Source organism: Erythrolamprus reginae, chromosome 1 (genome assembly GCF_031021105.1).
Source record: "Erythrolamprus reginae isolate rEryReg1 chromosome 1, rEryReg1.hap1, whole genome shotgun sequence".
Taxonomy (NCBI): domain Eukaryota; kingdom Metazoa; phylum Chordata; class Lepidosauria; order Squamata; family Dipsadidae; genus Erythrolamprus; species Erythrolamprus reginae.
This window is the reverse complement of record NC_091950.1, coordinates 13,167,212-13,187,747: the sequence shown is the minus strand read 5'-3', so window position 1 is coordinate 13,187,747 and position 20,536 is coordinate 13,167,212. Positions and strand designations below refer to the sequence as shown.

The following is a 20,536-nucleotide window of genomic DNA, read 5'->3' as shown; positions in this document are numbered from 1 at the left end:
GTGTGTGGACTCTCTGGACTTTAGAATTGGACTCAATTTCCCAGTTATTGGGTGAGCAATTGGATTGCATTTAACCGGTGTCTTGTGTGTACCAGAAAATCCCTTTGACATTTAAAAAGGGAGCTGTTTCTGTTTTTCTGTTTATAAAAACTTTTGGGTTTTCCTTTTATCGTGTAGTGTGTGTCTTCCTGGACTAATTACCCTGTAATTACGGGCGGTTGAAACACGCCGGCAGAACATGAGCCAAGACCAGTAATCCAGGAAGTGACAGCCGCCGATCAGCTGGAGCTGTGCACACATCTTCATTTCTGCTGGTGGAACTGCCTTCCACTCCGTCCTGCCTGCTGCCCACCCCTGTACATATATATATACATATATGCTTCCCAGTGTTTGCCAGCCCTCTTGAAGCGGTATATAGACGGTGGCATATTGACTCCGACAATCTGATGCTGCATTGCTTTATTGATATTATTTTTTCAAACATTGAAACGCGAAGGACGAGAAATTGCAAGGTCTGGCCCCCATAGGGCAGCTAAAGCTTCTTTTTTTAAAAAAAATGGGGGGGGGGAGGGAATTGCTCCATTTTTTGGTCTCACTCATTCGATTTCATGATGTGCTTGATCCAAGGAAGGAAGTCGGCTATGCGGGAATAGACACCTGGAGGGATTCGGTTGCCAAAAGAAACGATGCCTTCCACGACTCCTCGACACACCATGGGACCCCCGGAATCTCCCTAGAAAAGAGGAAAGCGAAGGAAACGGCTGGAACCAGAAGGCGTAGGTGGATTTCTGCAAAAATTCATTTTTCCCAGGTCCCAGGTCCCAAGCTATTCTCATAGAAACATAAAAGTCTGATGGCAGAAAAAGACCTCATGGTCCATCTAGTCTGCCCTTATACTACTTTCTGTATTTTATCTTAGGATGGATATATGTTTATCCCAGGCATGTTTAAATTCAGTTCCTGTGGATTTATCTAGCACGTCTGCTGGAAGTTTGTTCCAAGGATCTACTACTCTTTCAGTAAAATAATATTTTCTCATGTTGCCTTTGATCTTCCCCCCAACTAACTTCAGATTGTGTCCCCTTGTTCTTGTGTTCACTTTCCTATTAAAAACACTTCCCTCCTGGACCTTATTTAACCCTTTAACATATTTAAATGTTTCAATCATGTCCCCCCTTTTCCTTCTGTCCTCCAGACTAGACAGATTGAGTTCATTCTCCAAAGCAGGGAGTCTCCAACCTTGGCAACTTTAAGATTTGTGGACTTCAACTCCCAGAATTGAAGTCCACAATTAAACCTAGAATAATAAGTCTAATAAGCATTCTGGGAGTTGAAGTCCATAAGTCTTAAAGTTGCTAAGGTTGGAGGCCATTATTGGGTTCCTATTGGAAACAGTAATGGGCAACCAAACTTTTTACTGCCACACTGTGGGTGTGGCTTATTTTGTGGGTGTGGCTTAATGGTCATGTGACTGGCTTGCCAGCCCTGTGATCAGGTGGGAGTGGCTTGAATGATCATCATAGTTCAAGTGAACTGTTAAGTCCTCGACTTGCAACCTTACCAGTGTCACTCGCTGGGGTGACAATTTGCTTTGTGTTTCCCGCGCTCTCCTTCCTGGGTCTATTCTATTCTATTCTTTCAGCTGTGGCGAGGGGGGCGTTTGCCCAGGTTCGCCTGGTGCACCAGTTGCGGCCCTATCTGGACTGGGACTCACTGCTCACAGTCACTCATGCCCTCATCACCTCGAGGTTCGACTACTGTAACGCTCTCTACATGGGGCTACCTTTGAAAAGTGTTTGGAAACTTCAGATCGTGCAGAATGCAGCTGCGAGAGCAGTCATGGGCTTGCCTAGGTATGCCCATGTCTCACCAACACTCCGCAGTCTGCATTGGTTGCCGATCAACTTCCGGTCACAATTCAAAGTGTTGGTTATGACCTTTAAAGCCCTTCATGGCACTGGACCAGAATATCTCCGAGACCGCCTGCTGTCGCACGAATCCCAGCGACCGATTAGGTCCCACAGAGTGAGCCTTCTCCGGGTCCCGTCAACTAAACAATGTCGGTTGGCGGGCCCCAGGAGAAGAGCCTTCTCTGTGGCGGCCCCGACCCTCTGGAACCAACTCCCCCCGGAGATTAGAACTGCCCCCACTCTCCTTGCCTTTCGTAAGCTCCTTAAGACCCACCTGTGTCGTCAGGCATGGGGGAATTGAGACATCTCCCCCGGGCATATACAATTTATGAATGGTATGTGTGTATGTATGTGTGTTTAGAAAATGGGGTTTTTAAAATGTTTTTAGTAGAAATTTAGATTTGCTGTAATTGTTTTTTGTTATTCTGTTGTGAGCCGCCCCAAGTCTGCGGAGAGGGGCGGCATACAAATCTAAATAAACATAAACAACATAAACATTCTATTCTATTCTATTCTATTCTATTCTATTCTATTCTTCTATTCTATTCTATTCTATTCTATTCTATTCTATTCTTCTGCATATGTGCAGAGAGTCAAAAATTGAATGTGACCACAGCGAGTGCGTAGCGGAAGGTACCATATTTTTCGGAGTACAAAACGCACCTTTTTCCTCCCTGAAAGAGGCTGCAAATTTAGGTGCCTCTTATACTCCATATGTAGCTTCTCCTCCCCCACCCCCAGCCCCAGCTAGGTGCTAATGATCATTATTATTATTATTATTAATTGGATTTGTATGCCACCCCCTCTCTGTGGACTGGGGGCGGCTCACAACAAACATAGAATACACAGTAAAACAATTTGATTCAATTAATTACAATTAAAAGACTTTAAAAGATCCTAGAAACTTAAAAAACATTCAATTTATCATTTACTCAATAGTTCACTCTAAATACATCCATTGGTCAGGTGCGGGAGATCTAGTGCCCCAGGCCTGGCACCAAAAATGAGTTTTCAAACTTTTTCGGAAAGCAAGGAGGGTAGGGGCAGTGCTAATCTCTGGGGGGGAGCTGGTTCCAAAGGGCCGGGGCCTTCACAGAGAAGGCTCTTCCCCTAGGCCCCGCCAGCCGGCATTGTCTGGCTGACGGGACCCTGAGAAGACCCACTCTGTGGGACCTCACCGGACACTGGGATTTATGCGGCAGAAGACAGTCTCGAAGGTATTCTGGTCCTATGCCATGTAGGGCTTTATAGGTCATAACCAGCACTTTGAATTGTGTCCGGAAACCAATCGGCAGCCAGTGCAGTCCGCGGAGTGATGCTGAGATATGGGCATACCACGGGAGGCCCGATACCGCTCACGCGGCTGCATTCTGGACTGATAAGATGGAGTGGCTGTGGGTTTTGCCTCCGAAGGACAATTCCATCTGTCCGTCCATTACCCTGGGGGGGGGATCACTAACCCCCTCAGAGAGGGTCCGCAACTTGGGCGTCCTCCTCGATCCACAGCTCACATTAGAGAAACATCTTTCAACTGTGGCAAAGGGGATGTTTGCCCAGATTCGCCTGGTGCACCAGTTGCAGCCCTATCTGGACCGGGAGTCACTGCTCACAGTCACTCATGCCCTCATCACCTCGAGGTTCAACTACTGTAATGCTCTCTACATTGGGCTACCTTTGAAGAGTGTTCGGAAACTTCAGATCATGCAGAATGCAGCTGCGAGAGCAATCATGGGCTTCCCTAAGTATGCCCATGTCACACCAACACTCCGCAGTCTGCATTGGTTGCCAATCAGTTTCCGGTCACAATTCAAACTGTTGGTTATGACCTATAAAGCCCTTCATGGCACCGGACCAGATTATCTCCGGGACCGCCTTCTGCCGCACGAATCCCAACGACCAGTTAGGTCCCACAGAGTTGGCCTTCTCCGGGTCCCGTCAACTAAACAATGTCGTTTGGCGGGACCCAGGGGAAGAGCCTTCTCTGTGGCGGCCCCGGCCCTCTGGAACCAACTCCCCCCAGAGATAAGAATTGCCCCCACCCTCCTTGCCTTTCGTAAGCTCCTTAAAGCCCACCTCTGCCATCAGGCATGGGGGAACTGAAACATAGAAACATAGAAACATAGAAGTCTGACGGCAGAAAAAGACCTCATGGTCCATCTAGTCTGCCCTTATACTATTTTCTGTATTTTATCTTAGGATGGTATCCTGAGGTATCCTTTCCCCCTAGGCCTCTACAATTTATGCATGGTATGTTTGTATGTATGTTTGGTTTTATAAATAAGGGTTTTTTAGTTGTTTTAGTATTGGATTGTTACATGCCGTTTTTATCACTGTTGTTAGCTGCCCCGAGTCCACGGAGAGGGGCGGCATACAAATCCAATAAATAAATAAATAATAAATAAATTAAAAAAGGCAAAAAAACCCCGAACCCCGGGTTCGTATCTTGAAAAGTTTGTACGACGAGGGGTTCGTATGACAAGGTACCACTGTATATATTACTACATGCCTATTCTCTTCAATATGTATTGTGTATTGGACAAATAAATAAATAATAAATAAATAAATAAATAAATAAACAACCTAAACATAGCCCATAAAATCTGCTACCATAAAGTCATCTGCTACAATATCCTTCCCGTCAATGACTACTACAGCTTCAACCACAACAACACACCAGCACACAACAGATACAAACTTAAAGTAAACCGCTCTAAATTCGACTGCAGGAAATACGACTTTAGTAACCAAGTAGTTGATGCATGGAACTCACTACCTGACTCTGTAGTATCATTACCTAACCCCCAAAACTTTACCCTTAGACTATCTACTGTTGACCTCTCCTGATTCCTAAGAGGTCACTAAGGGATGTACTTTCCCTCCCCTGTCCTAGTGTTTCTTTTTTACTAGTATCATGTAAATGAATATTGTTATATCTTTGTATACCACCTGTTGTGGTTGGCTCTGGCCCAGCTCCTGCCCCAGGGAATGTGGAAGTGGATGCAGGGGAAACTTCAACATGTCACAGGCCTGTGTTATTGCCGACAGAGTCAGTTCAGAGTTTAGTTTCCTCTGATGAAGAAGAAGGTGGGAGTGACTCGGCAGAGGGGGGCTTGGCACACAGCCCAGACAGTCAATCTCCCTTATCTTCCATTGATTCAGATGAAGACGTCTTGGACCCACGCTAGCGCAGAATTATGCGTAGAAGAGACCAAGTAAGGACATATTACAGGAGAAAAGAGAGGCCACCTGTGTTTGGGTGGGGCTCCAGTAATTAGGGCTGCTGCTATAAATAGCAGCGTGTGGGTTTGGCCGTTGTGGAAGAGTATCTGATCGCAGTTCTTCAGGAATCCTGTGTTGCTGTTTTCTGAACTTTGTTGATTTTTCACACCTTTGAAACCAAAGCAGAGCAACGTGTGTGTGTGTATGTGTGTGTGTGTCTCACTTCGTTGGAAGAAGAAGGGGTGTGAAGTTTCTTCACAGCTGCTAGCTAAGTACTTAATGACTGCTTAAGGGAAATTGTACAGACTACCCAGTTGTTTTGGGAAGAGTGCTCTTTGCAATACAACAAGGGTGCTTTGTTTCTTTTGAATTTTGGGATAAACATAGAAACATAGAAGACTGACAGCAGAAAAAGACCTCATGGTCCATCTAGTCTGCCCTTATACTATTTCCTGTATTTTATCTTACAATGGATATATGTTTATCCCAGGCATGTTTACATTCAGTGACTGTGGATTTACCAACCCCGTCTGCTGGAAGTTTGTTCCAAGGATCTACTACTCTTTCAGTAAAATAATATTTTCTCATGTTGTCTTTGATCTTTCCCCCAACTAACTTCAGATTATGTCCCCTTGTTCTTGTGTTCACTTATCTATTAAAAACACTTCCCTCCTGAACCCTATTTAACCCTTTAACATATTTAAATGTTTCGATCATGTCCCCCCTTTCCCTTCTGTCCTCCAGACTATACAGATGGAGTTCATGAAGTCTTTCCTGATACGTTTTATGCTTAAGACCTTCCACCATTCTTGTAGCCCGTCTTTGGACCCGTTCAATTTTGTCAATATTTTTTTGTAGGTGAGGCCTCCAGAACTGAACACAGTATTCCAAATGTGGTCTCACCAGCGCTCTGTATAAGGGGATCACAATCTCCCTCTTCCTGCTTGTTATACCTCTAGCTATGCAGCCAAGCATCCTACTTGCTTTTCCTACCGCCCGATCACACTGCTCACCCATCTTGAGACTGTCAGAAATCACTACCCCTAAATCCTTCTCTTCTGACACAGAACTGCCAACAATAAAGAACATTGTTTGAATTTTCAAACGTGTGTGTGTGTGTCTGACATTTATACCCTTGAATTTTCGGGAGGCTCCTACCAGAGAGCCCGGCAGAACACCCCCAATACGTACTTGACAAAACAAACAAATACAATACAGAAAGTAGATTTCACCCCTGCATTAGACCAAATTAAAAAAACCTCTCCCAACCCTTTAAAATGGACCCGCCCACCCCTCCTTTGCTTCCTAACCTGGCTTGTATCCCGGAGTTGATGGAAGCTCCCCGCACAGATCATGGCTTCATCAAGTTCTGGATAGAATTTCATGCATTTTCGGCGATTGTAGATGGTGATGTTGGTTTCGTAAAGTTTAAACGACCTTTCTAACTGGTCAATCATGCCCCATCCTGGTGTAGTACACAGGGTCCCATCCGGGACTTCTTTATCCAACTTAGGCAACGGTATGAGCTGGACGTATTTGTTGAGGATGGCAGGATGAGACAGCTGATTAAAAGGAAAGAAAAGAAAGGACAGAATTAACAATTGGGTGAAAGAAAGATAAAATTATGAAATAGAAACAGAGAAGATTGATGGCAGAAAAAGACTTCATGGTCCATCTAGTCTGCCCTTATACTATTTCCTGTATTTTATTTTAGGATGGATCTATGTTTATCCCAGGCATGTTTAAATTCAGTTCCTGTGGATTTACCAACCACGTCTGCTGGATGTTTGTTCCAAGCATCTACTGCTCTTTCAGGAAAATAATATTTTCTCACATTGCTCCTGATCTTTCCTCCAACTAATCTCAGATTGTGTCCCCTTGTTCTTGTGTTCATTTTCCTATTGAAAACCCTTCCCTCCTGAACCTTAGAGGTGGAGAGAAGCCTCTGTGGGACCTCTCTAGGAATCTCCTGGAAGGAAACAGGGCTGGAAAAGGTGGGGAGAAGCCTCTGTGGGGCCTCTCCAGGAATCTCCCGGGAGGAAACAGTGCCAGAAAAGGCAGGGAGGAGCTTCTGTGGGGCCTCTCTAGGAATCTCCTGGGAGGAAACAGTGTTGGAAAAGGCAGGGAGAAACCTCTGTGGGGCCTCTCTAGGAATCTCCTGGGAGGAAACAGTGTTGGAAAAGGCAGGGAGAAACCTCTGTGGGGCCTCTCTAGGAATCTCCTGGGAGGAAACAGTGTGGGAAAAGGCAGGGAGAAACCTCTGTGGGGCCTCTCTAGGAATCTCCTGGGACGAAACAGGGCTTGAAAAGGTGGGGAGAAGCCTCTGTGGGGCCTCTCCAGGAATCTCCCGGAAGGAAACTGTGCTGGAAAAGGCAGGGAGGAGCTTCTGTGGGGCCTCTCTAGGAATCTCCTGGGAGGAAACAGTGTTGGAAAAGGCAGGGAGAAGCCTCAGTGGGACCTCTCTAGGAATCTCCTGGGAGGAAACAGTGCTGGAAAAGGCAGGGAGAAGCCTCTGTGGGGCCTCTCTAGGAATCTCCTGGAAGGAAACAGGGCTGGAAAAGGTGGGGAGAAGCCTCTGTGGGGCCTCTCCAGGAATCTCCCGGGAGGAAACAGTGCTGGAAAAGGCAGGGAGGAGCTTCTGTGGGGCCTCTCTAGGAATCTCCTGGGAGGAAACAGTGTTGGAAAAGGCAGGGAGAAACCTCTGTGGGGCCTCTCTAGGAATCTCCTGGGACGAAACAGGGCTTGAAAAGGTGGGGAGAAGCCTCTGTGGGGCCTCTCCAGGAATCTCCCGGAAGGAAACTGTGCTGGAAAAGGCAGGGAGGAGCTTCTGTGGGGCCTCTCTAGGAATCTCCTGGGAGGAAACAGTGTTGGAAAAGGCAGGGAGAAGCCTCAGTGGGGCCTCTCTAGGAATCTCCTGGGAGGAAACAGTGCTGGAAAAGGCAGGGAGAAGCCTCTGTGGGGCCTCTATAGGAATCTCCTGGGACGAAACAGGGCTGGAAAAGGTGGGGAGAAGCCTCTGTGGGGCCTCTCCAGGAATCTCCCGGAAGGAAACAGTGCTGGAAAAGGCAGGGAGGAGCTTCTGTGGGGCCTCTCTAGGAATCTCCTGGGAGGAAACAGTGCTGGAAAAGGCAGGGAGAAGCCTCTGTGGGGCCTCTATAGGAATCTCCTGGGAGGAAACAGTGCCAGAAAAGGCAGGGAGAAACCTCTGTGGGGCCTCTCTAGGAATCTCCTGGGAGGAAACAGTGCTGGAAAAGGCAGGGAGAAACCTCTGTGGGGCCTCTCTAGGAATCTCCTGGGACGAAACAGGGCTGGAAAAGGTGGGGAGAAGCCTCTGTGGGGCCTCTCCAGGAATCTCCCGGAAGGAAACAGTGTTGGAAAAGGCAGGGAGAAGCCTCAGTGGGGCCTCTCTAGGAATCTCCTGGGAGGAAACAGTGCTGGAAAAGGCAGGGAGAAGCCTCTGTGGGGCCTCTATAGGAATCTCCTGGGAGGAAACAGTGCCAGAAAAGGCAGGGAGAAACCTCCGTGGGGCCTCTCTAGGAATCTCCTGGGACGAAACAGGGCTGGAAAAGGTGGGGAGAAGCCTCTGTGGGGCCTCTATAGGAATCTCCTGGGAGGAAACAGTGCCAGAAAAGGCAGGGAGAAACCTCTGTGGGGCCTCTCTAGGAATCTCCTGGGAGGAAACAGGGCTGGAAAAGGCAGGGAGAAGCCTCTGTGGAGCCTCTATAGGAATCTCCTGGGAGGAAACAGTGCCAGAAAAGGCAGGGAGAAACCTCTGTGGGGCCTCTCTAGGAATCTCCTGGGAGGAAACAGTGCCAGAAAAGGCAGGGAGAAGCCTCTGTGGAGCCTCTATAGGAGTCTCCTGGGAGGAAACAGTGCCAGAAAAGGCAGGGAGAAACCTCCGTGGGGCCTCTATAGGAATCTAGAATCTAGAAATATATCAAGAAATGACTCTTACAAGCAGCATGACGATAAAGAACCTCAAACTTTGGAAGAATTTCACTTCCCTTTCTTTAAAACTGGCAACCAAAGTTAGTTTTATTTATTTATTTATTTTATTATTTGGATTTGTATGCCGCCCCTCTCCGAAGACTCGGGGCGGCTCACAACAAGTATAAAACAAATCATAAATAATTCAATTAATTAAAATATTTAAAGATTTAAAAAAACCCCATATACTAACAGACACACACACAGGCATACCATGTATAAATTAAATGTGCCCAGGGGGAGATGTTTAGTTCCCCCATGCCTGACGGCAAAGGTGGGTTTTGAGGAGTTTACGGAAGGCAGGAAGAGTAGGGGCAGTTCTGATCTCCGGGGGGAGTTGGTTCCAGAGAGTCGGTGCCGCCACAGAGAAGGCTCTCCCCCTGGGGCCCGCCAACCGACATTGTTTAGTTGACGGGACCCGGAGGAGGCCCACTCTGTGGGACCTAATCGGTCGCTGGGATTCGTGCGGCAGAAGGCGGTCTCGGAGGTATTCTGGTCCGATGCCATGAAGGACTTTAAAGGTCATAACCAACACTTTGAATTGTGACCGGAAACTGATCGGCAGCCAATGCAGACTGCGGAGTGATGGTGAAACATGGGCATACCTGGGTAAGCCCATGACTGCTCTCGCAGCTGCATTCTGCACGATCTGAAGTTTCCGAACACTTTTCAAAGGTAGCCCCATGTAGAGAGCATTACAGTAGTCGAACCTCGAGGTGATGAGGGCATGAGTGACTGTGAGCAATGAGTCCCGGTCCAGATAGGGCCGCAACTGGTGCACCAGGCGAACCTGGGCAAACGCCCCCCTCGCCACAGCTGAGAGATGGTTTTCTAATGTGAGCTGTGGATCGAGGAGGACGCCCAAGTTGCGGACCCTCTCTGAGGGGGTCAGTAATTCCCCCCCCCAGGGTAATGGACGGACAGATGGAATTGTCCTTGGGAGGCAGAACCCACAGCCACTCCGTCTTATCCGGGTTGAGTTTTGCGTTTCTGGATGGGCATTTTAAAAAACCAAAGGGTTTTTAGGGCCAAAGGGCCAAAACTCAAGTTGCTAGTCCATGTGGAGGGGCAAGAATCTTACAGGGCCCCATTGTTCCCTTCAAGAGGCAGCTGGTGGCATTTTGTGATCTGAGGCGGTTGGGGAAGAAAGGGTCAATTGGGGGAGTGCAGTCACCAGCTGGAATAAATTACCTTTAGCAGAAGGATATCGTGGGAAATGACCACGTCATTGTAGTTGGGATGCATGTGGTACGACTCCACGCCGAACATTTGCTGGGATTCTTCGACAGCATGAAGGTCGTGCGCTCCCAACACCACAGTAAATTCACTGGGGGGAAAAGCATCCAGGGGGGGTTAAAAAGCCATTTTCCTCTCTCCTTCTCTCTCTTTCCTTTCTCTCCTTACTTTCCTTCTTCCTTTCCCTCTTCTGCCTGCTCTTTCCTTCTCTCCTGTCTTCTCTCTTTCACTATGTTTGGCTTTCCCTGGTTTCTTTCTTTCTTTCTTTCTTTCTTTCTTTCTTTCTATCTATCATTTCTCTCTCATCTCATCTCTCTCTCTCTATCTATCTATCATTTCTCTCTCATCTCATCTCTCTCTCTCTCTCTCTCTATCTATCTATCATTTCTCTCTCATCTCATCTCTCTCTCTATATCTATCTATCTATCTACCTACCTACCTATCTATCTATCTATCATTTCTCTCTCATCTCATCTCTCTCTCTCTCTCTCTATCTATCTATCTATCATTTCTCTCTCTTCTCATCTCTCTCTCTATATCTATCTACCTACCTACCTACCTACCTACCTATCTATCTATCATTTCTCTCTCATCTCATCTCTCTCTCTCTCTATCTATCTATCATTTCTCTCTCATCTCATCTCTCTCTCTCTCTCTCTATCTATCATTTCTCTCTCATCTCATCTCTCTCTCTATATCTATCTACCTACCTACCTACCTATCTATCTATCATTTCTCTCTCATCTCATCTCTCTCTCTCTCTCTCTATCTATCTATCTATCATTTCTCTCTCTTCTCATCTCTCTCTCTATATCTATCTACCTACCTACCTACCTACCTATCTATCATTTCTCTCCCATCTCATCTCTCTCTCTCTCTCTCTATCTATCTATCTATCTATCTATCATTTCTCTCTCTTCTCATCTCTCTCTCTATATCTATCTATCTATCTATCTATCTATCTATCTATCTATCTATCATCTATCTATCTATCTTTCTATCTATCTATCTATCTATCTATCTATCTATCTATCTATCATTTCTCTCTCATCTCATCTCTATCTATCTATCTATCTATCTATCTATCTATCTATCATTTCTCTCTCATCTCATCTCTCTCTCTATATCTATCTATCTGTCTGTCTGTCTGTCTGTCTATCTATCATTTCTCTCTCATCTCTCTCATCTCTCTCTCTCTCTCCATCCATCCATCCATCCATTCATCCATCCATCCATCCATCCATCCATCCATCCATCCATCCATCCAATCTATCTATTTATCATTTATTATTCGAGTTGGAAGGGACCTTGCAGGTCATCTAATCCAACCCTTTGCTGTCCCTTACCCTTCTCTCCTTCTTATTCTCTTCCTTTTCTCTTTTCCCTTCCTCTTCTTTTTTTTGTATCCAGTTTTAATTCTTTGCTTTTGCAGCATTTTCAACATCAGCAAAAAAATGTTACACATATGAAATACAGTTTGTCGGCTATAAGATTAACTGCCTGGATGGCCCCTGTAGGGGCCAAGAGGCAAAAAGGAAACAGTATGCTCCCTCCCATAATTGGGAATACCAGGGTGATTTAACAGAAACAAACCACACACACACACACACACACACACACACACAACTTGCTAGCAAGTTATTCTCACCATCTCAAAGCTTAACAAGGTTTCACCCTTCTCTACTTTATCCTTTTACTGTACTTCCTTTTCCTTTTGCATCTTCCTTCCTTCCTTCTTTCTTTCTTCTTTCTTTCTTCCTTTCTTCTTTGTTTCTTTGTTTCTCTGTTTCTTTCTTTCTTTCCTTCCTTCCTCCTTCCCTCCCTCCCTTCTCTCTTTCTTTCATCCCTTCTCTTCCTCCTTCTCCTTCTCCTCCTTCTCCTCCTGCTCCTGCTCCTCCTCCTCCTCCTCCTCCTTCCTCCTCTTCCTCCTCCTCCTTCCTCCTCCTCCTCCTCCTCCTTCCTATCTTTATCTCATATTTCAATCTCTTTCTCTCCCCCCTCCCCTCCTTCTCTCCCTCCCTTCTCTCTCTCTTTCATCCCTCCTATTCCTCCTCTTCTTCCTGCCTCTCCTGTTCCCCTTCTCCTTCTCCTCCCCACCCTCCTCCTCTTTCCTATCATTTATCTCCCCTTTCTTTCCCTTTCCCTCTCCCTTCCTCTCCCTCCCCTCCCTCAAAAGCACCCCAAAAAGGTCACCTAACCCAACTCTCTGCTTAGAGCACCACAAATTCCATTATTCCTTCTGCAATGCCACCATTTCCCCTGTACTTTGTGGACAACCCACCACTTCCTTCAACCGCCACTCTTGGCCCTGTTCAGCCCCTCCCCGTCCTCCCTACCGCTGCACCGGTAAAGCTGGACCATCGGGGGGGGGGGGGCTTCACTTACTCCATGCAGTGCGCTGCCGTCATCACCCACTGCGGAGCCACCAGAAACCCTCCACAGATGAAGGAGCCTTCGGACTTCAAGGCCGCCATGTAGGGCCTGGAATGGGGCACGGCTTCGCGACCCCCGATAATCCCACTCTTCAGCGGACCTGCGAGAGAATTGGAGGAGTGTTGCGTTGCCAGTGTGGGTTACAGCACGTTGTTCAGTGACCGTTCAAAATTACGACGAGGCTGAAGTTTACGTTTTATTAGATTTGTATGCCATCCCTCTCCAAAGACTCCAGGCAGCTCACAACAACAGCAATACAATATACAAAGTACAAAAAAAACTTAGGACCACTCTTCACCCTTACGGCCGTCGCAGGGTCACGTGATCCCTTCATACGGGTCATGTGATCCCCTTTTGCAATCTTCTGATGAGCAAAGTTAAACAGGGAAGACGGATTCACTTAGCAACCAGGTTAGTTCTTCCTGCTTGTTACACCTTGGCTGCATAGCTAGAGGTATAACAAGCAGGAAGAGGGAGGTTGTGATCCTGCTGGTGAGACCACATTTGGAATCCTGTGTCCAGTTCTGGAGACCTCACCTACAAAAAGAGATGGATAAAATTGAACGGGTCCAAAGACGGGCTACAAGAATGGTGGAAGGTCTTAAGCATAAAACGTATCAGGAAAGACTTCATGAACTCAATCTGTAGAGTCTGGAGGACAGAAGGGAAAGGGGGAACATGATCGAAAGATTTAAATATGTTAAAGTTCAGGACGGAAGTGTTTTTAATAGGAAAGTGAACACACACACAAAAAGAAGGGGACACAATCTGAGGTTAGTTGGAGGGAAGATCAGAAGCAGCGTGAGAAAATATTATTTTACTGAAAGAGTAGTAGATGCTTGGAACAAACTTCCAGCAGATGTGGTTGGTAAATCTACAGTAACTGAATTTAAACATGCTTGGGATAAACATAGATCCATTGTAAGATAAAATACAGGAAATAGTATAAGGGCAGACTAGATGGACCATGAGGTCTTTTTCTGCCGTCAGTCTTCTATGTTTCAATCTTCTATGTTAGTGAGTTAACAATGGCAATGATTCACTTAACAGCTAACAGCAACAACAGCAGAGTTGGAAGGGATGTTGGAGGTCTTCTGGTCCACCCCCCTGCTTAGGCAGGAAGCCCCACACTATTTCAGACAGATGGTTATCCAACATCTTCTTAAAAACTTCCCATATTGGAGCATTCACAACCCCTGGTGGCAAGCTGTTCCACTGATTAATTGTTCTAACTGTCAGGAAATTTTTCCTTAGTTCTAAGTTGCTTCTCTCCTTGATTAGTTTCCACCCATTGCTTATTTTTTTTTGTGTGTGTGGGGGGTTTAATAAAATTTTCTTTTTTCCCTCCAACATACAGTAAAAACAACAAAAGCAGTTAAAAACCACCCCAAAATCAGTGTCTAAAATAATAACAAATGATATTTCTTTGTTACCTTAAACATTTAGAGAAAAAAAAATCCTAACAATGCTTTTAATATATACTTTTTATCCTCTAAGGCCACACTTGGAATACCGCATTTAGTTTTCGTTGCCACGATGTAAAAAGGATGTTGAGACTTTAGAAAAAGTGCAGGGAAGAGAAACAAAGATGATTAGGGGACTGAGGGGTAAAACATATGAAGAACGGTTGCAAGAACTGGGCATGTCTCTAGTTGAATGAAAAGAAGGACCAGAGAAGACAGGATAACAGCCTTCCAATATCTCAGGGTTTGCCACAAAGAAGAGGGAGTTAACCTATTCTCCGAAGCACCCGACAGTAGAACAAGAAGCAATGGGTGGAAATTAATGAAGGAGCGAAGCAACTTAGAACTAAGAAAAAAATTTCCAGAGATTTAGAACAATTTATCCGTGGAACAGCTTGCCTTCAGAAGTTGTGAATGTTCCAACACTGGAAGTTTTAAAGAAGATGTTGGATAACCATCTGTCTGAAATATGTAGGGTTTCCTGCCTAAGCAGGGGGTTGGACTAGAAGACCTCCAAGGTCCCTTCCAACTCTGTTATAATATAATTATAATATAATTATATACTTTGACACCTTGCCCCGCCCAATGAATGAATGTCGGATGCGTGACGTGTGAATGTGTTTGTTTAGTTTTAACTGTGGGGTTTTTGGAATGCAGTTTTAATGTAGATCTCTAATATTTATTTATTTATCTATTTATCTATTTATCTATTTATCTATTTATCTATTTATCTATTTATCTATTTATCTATTTATCTATTTATCTATTTATTTATCTATTTATCTATCATCTATCTATCTATCTATCTATCTATTTATCCATCCATCCATCTATCCACTCATTCATTCATTTATTTATTTATTTATTCATTTATTCATTCATTCATTCATTCATTCATTCATTCATTTATTCAATTTTTTTTAATGCCACCGTCCTCCTTAGACTCAGGGCGGCTTACAACATGTCAGCAATAGCACTTTTTAACAGAGCCAGCCTATTGCCCCCACAATCCGGGTCCTCATTTGACCCACCTCGGAAGGACGGAAGGCTGAGTCAACCTTGAGCCGGTGGTGAGATTTGAACCGCTGACCTACAGAACTACAGTCAGCTTCAGTGGCCTGCAGTACTGCACTCTACCTGCTGTGCCACCTTAGCTACAATATGTTATAAGCTGCCCCAAGTCTTAGAAGAAGAGTGGCATAGAAATTGATTGAATGAATGAATCAATGTATGAATGAATGAATGAATGAATGAATGAATGAATGAATGAATGAATGAATGAATGAATGTATGTATGTATGTATGAATGAATGAATAGAAACATAGAAGTCTGGCGGCAGAAAAAGACCCCATGGTCCATCTAGTCTGCCCTTATACTATTTTCTGTATTTTATCTTAGGATGGATATATGTTTATCCCAGGCATGTTTAAATTCAGTTACTGTGGATTTATCTACCACGTCTGCTGGAAGTTTGTTCCAAGGATCTACTACTCTTTCAGTAAAATAATATTTTCTCATGTTGCTTTTGATCTTTCCCCCAACTAACCTCAGATTGTGTCCCCTTGTTCTTGTGTTCACTTTCCTATTAAAAACACTTCCCTCCTGGACCTTATTTAACCCTTTAATATATTTAAATGTTTCGATCATGTCCCCCCTTTTCCTTCTGTCCTCCAGACTATACAGATTGAGTTCATTAAGTCTTTCCTGATACGTTTTATACTTAAGACCTTCCACCATTCTTGTAGCCCGTCTTTGGACCCGTTCAATTTTGTCAATATCTTTTTGTAGGTGAGGTCTCCAGAACTGAACACAGTATTCCAAATGTGGTCTCACCAGCATTCTATATAGCGGGATCATAATCTCCCTCTTCCTGCTTGTTATACCTCTAGCTATGCAGCCAAGCATCCTACTTGCTTTCCCTACTGCCTGACTGCACTGTTCACCCATTTTGAGACTGTCAGAAATCACTACGCCTAAATCCTTTTCTTTTGAAGTATTTGCTAACACAGAACTGCCAATACAATAGTCAGATTGAGGATTCCTTTTCCCCAAGTGCATTATTTTACATTTGGAAACATTAAACTGCAGTTTCCATTGCTTTGACCATTTATCTAGTAAAGCTAAATCATTTACCATATTGCCGACGCCTCCAGGAATATCAACCCTATTGCACACTTTAGAGTCATCGGCAAATAGGCAAACCTTCCCTACCAGACCTTCCCCTATGTCACTCACAAACATATTAAAAAGAATAGGACCCAGAACAGACCCTTGTGGCACACCGCTTGTAACCTGACTCTGCTCAGAATACTCGCCATTCACAACAACCCTCTGGTGTCTATGCTTCAGCCAGCTGCAAATCCATTGAACTATCCAGGGATTAAGTCCAATCTTCACTAATTTATCTATCAGCTCTTTATGTGGAACCGTATCAAAGGCTTTGCTGAAGTCCAGGTAGGCAATATCCACAGCACCACCTTCATCCAACACCTTTGTGACATAGTCAAAGAAATCAATGAGATTAGTCTGACATGATTTGCCTTCAGTAAAGCCATGCTGATTTGGGTCCAATAATTTATTGTTTTTTAGGTGCTGATTTATCCTCTTTTTCAGTAGAGTCTCCATCATTTTAACGACAACTGATGTCAAGCTAACTGGCCTGTAGTTACCAGCTTCTTCTCTACTGCCCTTCTTGTGGATAGGCACAACACTTGCCATTCTCCAATCCTCAGGAACATCTCCTGTTAACAAGGATTGGTTAAACAAATCAGTCAGGGGGGTAGCAATGACAGATCTGAGTTCTTTAAGAACTCTGGGGTGGATGCCATCTGGACCCATTGCCTTATTTATCTTTAATCGTTCAAGTTCTTCTAAGACATCGGCTTCTAAGATCACTGGAGCTGAATCCGTACAGTTGGAGGCAATGCTATATCCCTCTATAGTATTATTTTGTAAGGTGTCTTTTGAGAAAACTGAACAGAAGTAGCTATTAAAATGGTCAGCGATCTCCTTACAGTATTCCCATTAATGCATGTATTTTTCCCGGTACTAAGCTTCGTGATGCTGCAGTTTTTCTTCTTCTTATCACTAATATATCTGAAGAAGGTTTTATCCCCCTTCTTTAGAGATTTGGCAATTTCTTCCTCTTTTGAGGCTTTAGCAGCATATATTATCTGTTTCGCCTCCTTCTGTCTCATTTTATACACCTCCCTATCAGCTATACTTCCAGACTCTTTATACCTCCTATAGGCAGCCTTTTTTTCATTGACTATAGTCCTTACATCATTGCTAAACCATAGCGGTTTCTTCTTCCTTTTACCTTTAGTTATTTGTCTTACATACAGTCCAGTGGCTTTTAAGATGGCCTTTTTAAATACAGTCCACTGGGTGCTCGCTCCTGCCATTTTATCCCTCCCCTTTAATTCATTATCTAAATATTCCCCCATTGCATTAAAATTTGTTTTTCTGAAATCCAATACTTTGGTTGCATTATAGGATTGCTCACAATGAGTTTTTATATCAAACCACAAACATAGATGGTCACTGCAACCTAAATTTTCTCCCACCTTGACCTCTGAAACCCAATTCCCATTCGTAAAAACTAAATCTAGAATATTCTCCTCTCTAGTTGGTGTCTTAACCAGCTGTGCCAGAGCTGCTCCTGTAAAGGCCTCTACTATATTCTTACTTTTGCATGTAAGGGCACTGGGGATATTCCAGTCAACATCAGGCATGTTGAAATCACCCATAACCACAATATCTCCCTTTACTGCCATTTGGGTAATTTCATCCACCATCTTGTTGTCATATTCCTCAGATTGCCCTGGAGGCCTATAGATCACCTATAGAATGGCCTATAGAATGAATGTATGTATGTATGTATGTATGTATGTATGTATGTATGTATGTATGTATGTATGAATGAATGAATGTATGAATGAATGAATGAATGAATGAATGAATGAATATATATATATTATATAAATGTAGAAAACTGACTGAGGGTTCATGTGTTAGAATCCCTCTAGCATTCAGAATAAGATTGAAAATCTGGCTTGTCAAATGCTATATCTTTTCTATCTTGCTTTATGGGGTGAAGAGTTGGTCTCTGACAGACAGCCATTTGAAATGTGGATTTACAGGCAGCTGTTAAGATATAAGTTGGGTTGACCAATATCAGAAATGAGGAGGAGATAAACTGCCTGAGAAAGCCAAGGGAAATAATCCAAAAAAGAGAAAGTCAGAATATTTCAGACCCATGATGGGACACCCAGAAAAACAGGGCATCCTTCGCTTAATCCTCCAAGGAAATATGAAAGGCCAATGAGATCCAGGCTTAAGAAAATGGGGATAGATAACAACACAACATAGAAACATAGAAACATAGAAGACTGATGGCAAAAAAAGACCTCCTGGTCCATCTAGTCTGCCCTTATACTATTTCCTGTATTTTATCTTACAATGGATATATGTTTATCCCAGGCATGTTTAAATTCAGTGACTGTGGATTTACCAACCACGTCTGCTGGAAGTTTGTTCCAAGCATCTGCTACTCTTTCAGTAAAATAATTTTCTCATGTTGCTTTTGATCTTTCCCCCAACTAACTTCAGATTGTGTCCCCTAGATGGTTTAACAACTGGCTGACAAACCAGACCCAATGAGTAGTCCTCAATGGGTCTTTCAGTCAAATAATATTTTCTCACGTTGCTTCTGATCCTTCCCCCAACTAACAATCCCTAGGATTGCCAACATGATCGCCAACGCCCAATGTTGGATATCGCACAAGAAGAAGAAGATTTAGAATAACAGCTGGAAGGGACCTTGGAGGTCTTCTAGTCCAACCCCCTGCTCAATCAGGAAACCCTACACCACTTCAGCCAAATGGTTATCCAACATCTTCTTAAAAACCTCCAGTGTTGGAGCCCCCACAGCTTCTGGAGAAAAGCCATCCCACTGGTTGATGCTTTTAATTAATTGTGGATTGTTCTCCTTGTCCTAGAGGTTTTGCTTACCTGGATGGGCGAGAGGGAAGACCAACAGGAAGAGAAGAAGCTGTTGGACATCTCCCATCTTGAGGATCGCTTCAAGGGAAGATGGCACTCAAATGATCAGATTGTGGGATCTTGTCATCTTTATATTCAGAAGCAATAGAAGCCGGCCTCTCGTCACCCACAAAGCTGCCATGGCCCTCTCACGCCCTCCACAAAGAAGATCCTCGCTTAAACTGCAATCAGATAAAAAAAGTTTTTTATCTCCGTGTGGTTGGATAGAGGTCAAGTCATGCGCCAAATTTGGAAGCCCACAATCCCTGGACCGCAGGGGTGGCACCCACACCCCATTTAGGGAGTCTATAGCCCTACGAGAGCATGTCGTAGGACATATAAAATCCAATAATAATAATAATAATAATAATAATAATAATAATAATAATAATAATAATAATACCAAGATCTGAAAATCGAGCTGCAACGACTCTGGCATAAGCCGGTGAAAGTGGTCCCAGTGGTCCTCAATCTGTATAGTCTGGAGGACAGAAGGAAAAGGGGGGACATGATCAAAACATTTAAATATGTTAAAGGGTTAAATAAGGTTCAGGAGGGAAGTGTTTTTAATAGGAAAGTGAACACAAGAACAAGGGGCCACAATCTGAAGTTAGTTGGGGGAAAGATCAAAAGCAATGTGAGAAAATATTATTTCACTGAAAGAGTAGTAGATCCTTGGAACAAACTTCCAGCAGACGTGGTAGATAAATCCACAGTAACTGAATTTAAACATGCCTGGGAGAAACATATATCCATCCTAAGATAAAATACAGAAAATAGTATAAGGGCAGACTAGATGGACCAGGAGGTCTTTTTCTGCCGTCAGTCTTCTATGTTTCTATGTTTCTAAATCTCAGAATTCCTCAGCCAGTATACTGTAAGCTGGATGGACTTCAATTCCCAGAATTCTGCAGCCAGCAGGCTTAGCATCTTCACATTCTGAAAGTTACCCATTAAAAAAAACAACACTTTTTACAACCATTAGGGGGAAGCAAGGCAGGTCAGTTTACTGCCATCTACTGGTAATTCTGGAGTTTTGCAGTCCAAAACTGGTTCTTTTTGTGGATTCTCCTATCCAGGCATCAGTTCCTTTGCAGAGCAGAGGTGCCTCAATTATTGGCTGGGGAAGGCTGCTCTACCCACTTACCTGGGAGTAAGTCATACTGAACCTAATCTTACGTACTCGGGGCGGCTCACAACATAACAGTGATTATTATTATTATTATTATTATTATTATTATTAT

The 20,536-nt window shown here is 44.1% G+C and overlaps 1 protein-coding gene across 1 annotated transcript; it reads right to left on the bottom strand.

The window, feature by feature from the left end:
• Window positions 1–451: 451 nt before the first annotated feature.
• Window positions 452–19,342, bottom strand: LOC139163684 (mast cell protease 1A-like). The gene is made up of 5 exons (XM_070744643.1): window positions 19,263–19,342; window positions 12,738–12,885; window positions 10,308–10,443; window positions 6,440–6,691; window positions 452–733 (listed from the first exon to the last, which is right to left on the bottom strand). Exons 1-5 carry the CDS (start codon window positions 19,318–19,320, stop codon window positions 593–595), a joined length of 735 nt encoding a protein of 244 aa, XP_070600744.1. The 5' UTR covers window positions 19,321–19,342; the 3' UTR covers window positions 452–592.
• Window positions 19,343–20,536: the final 1,194 nt, after the last annotated feature.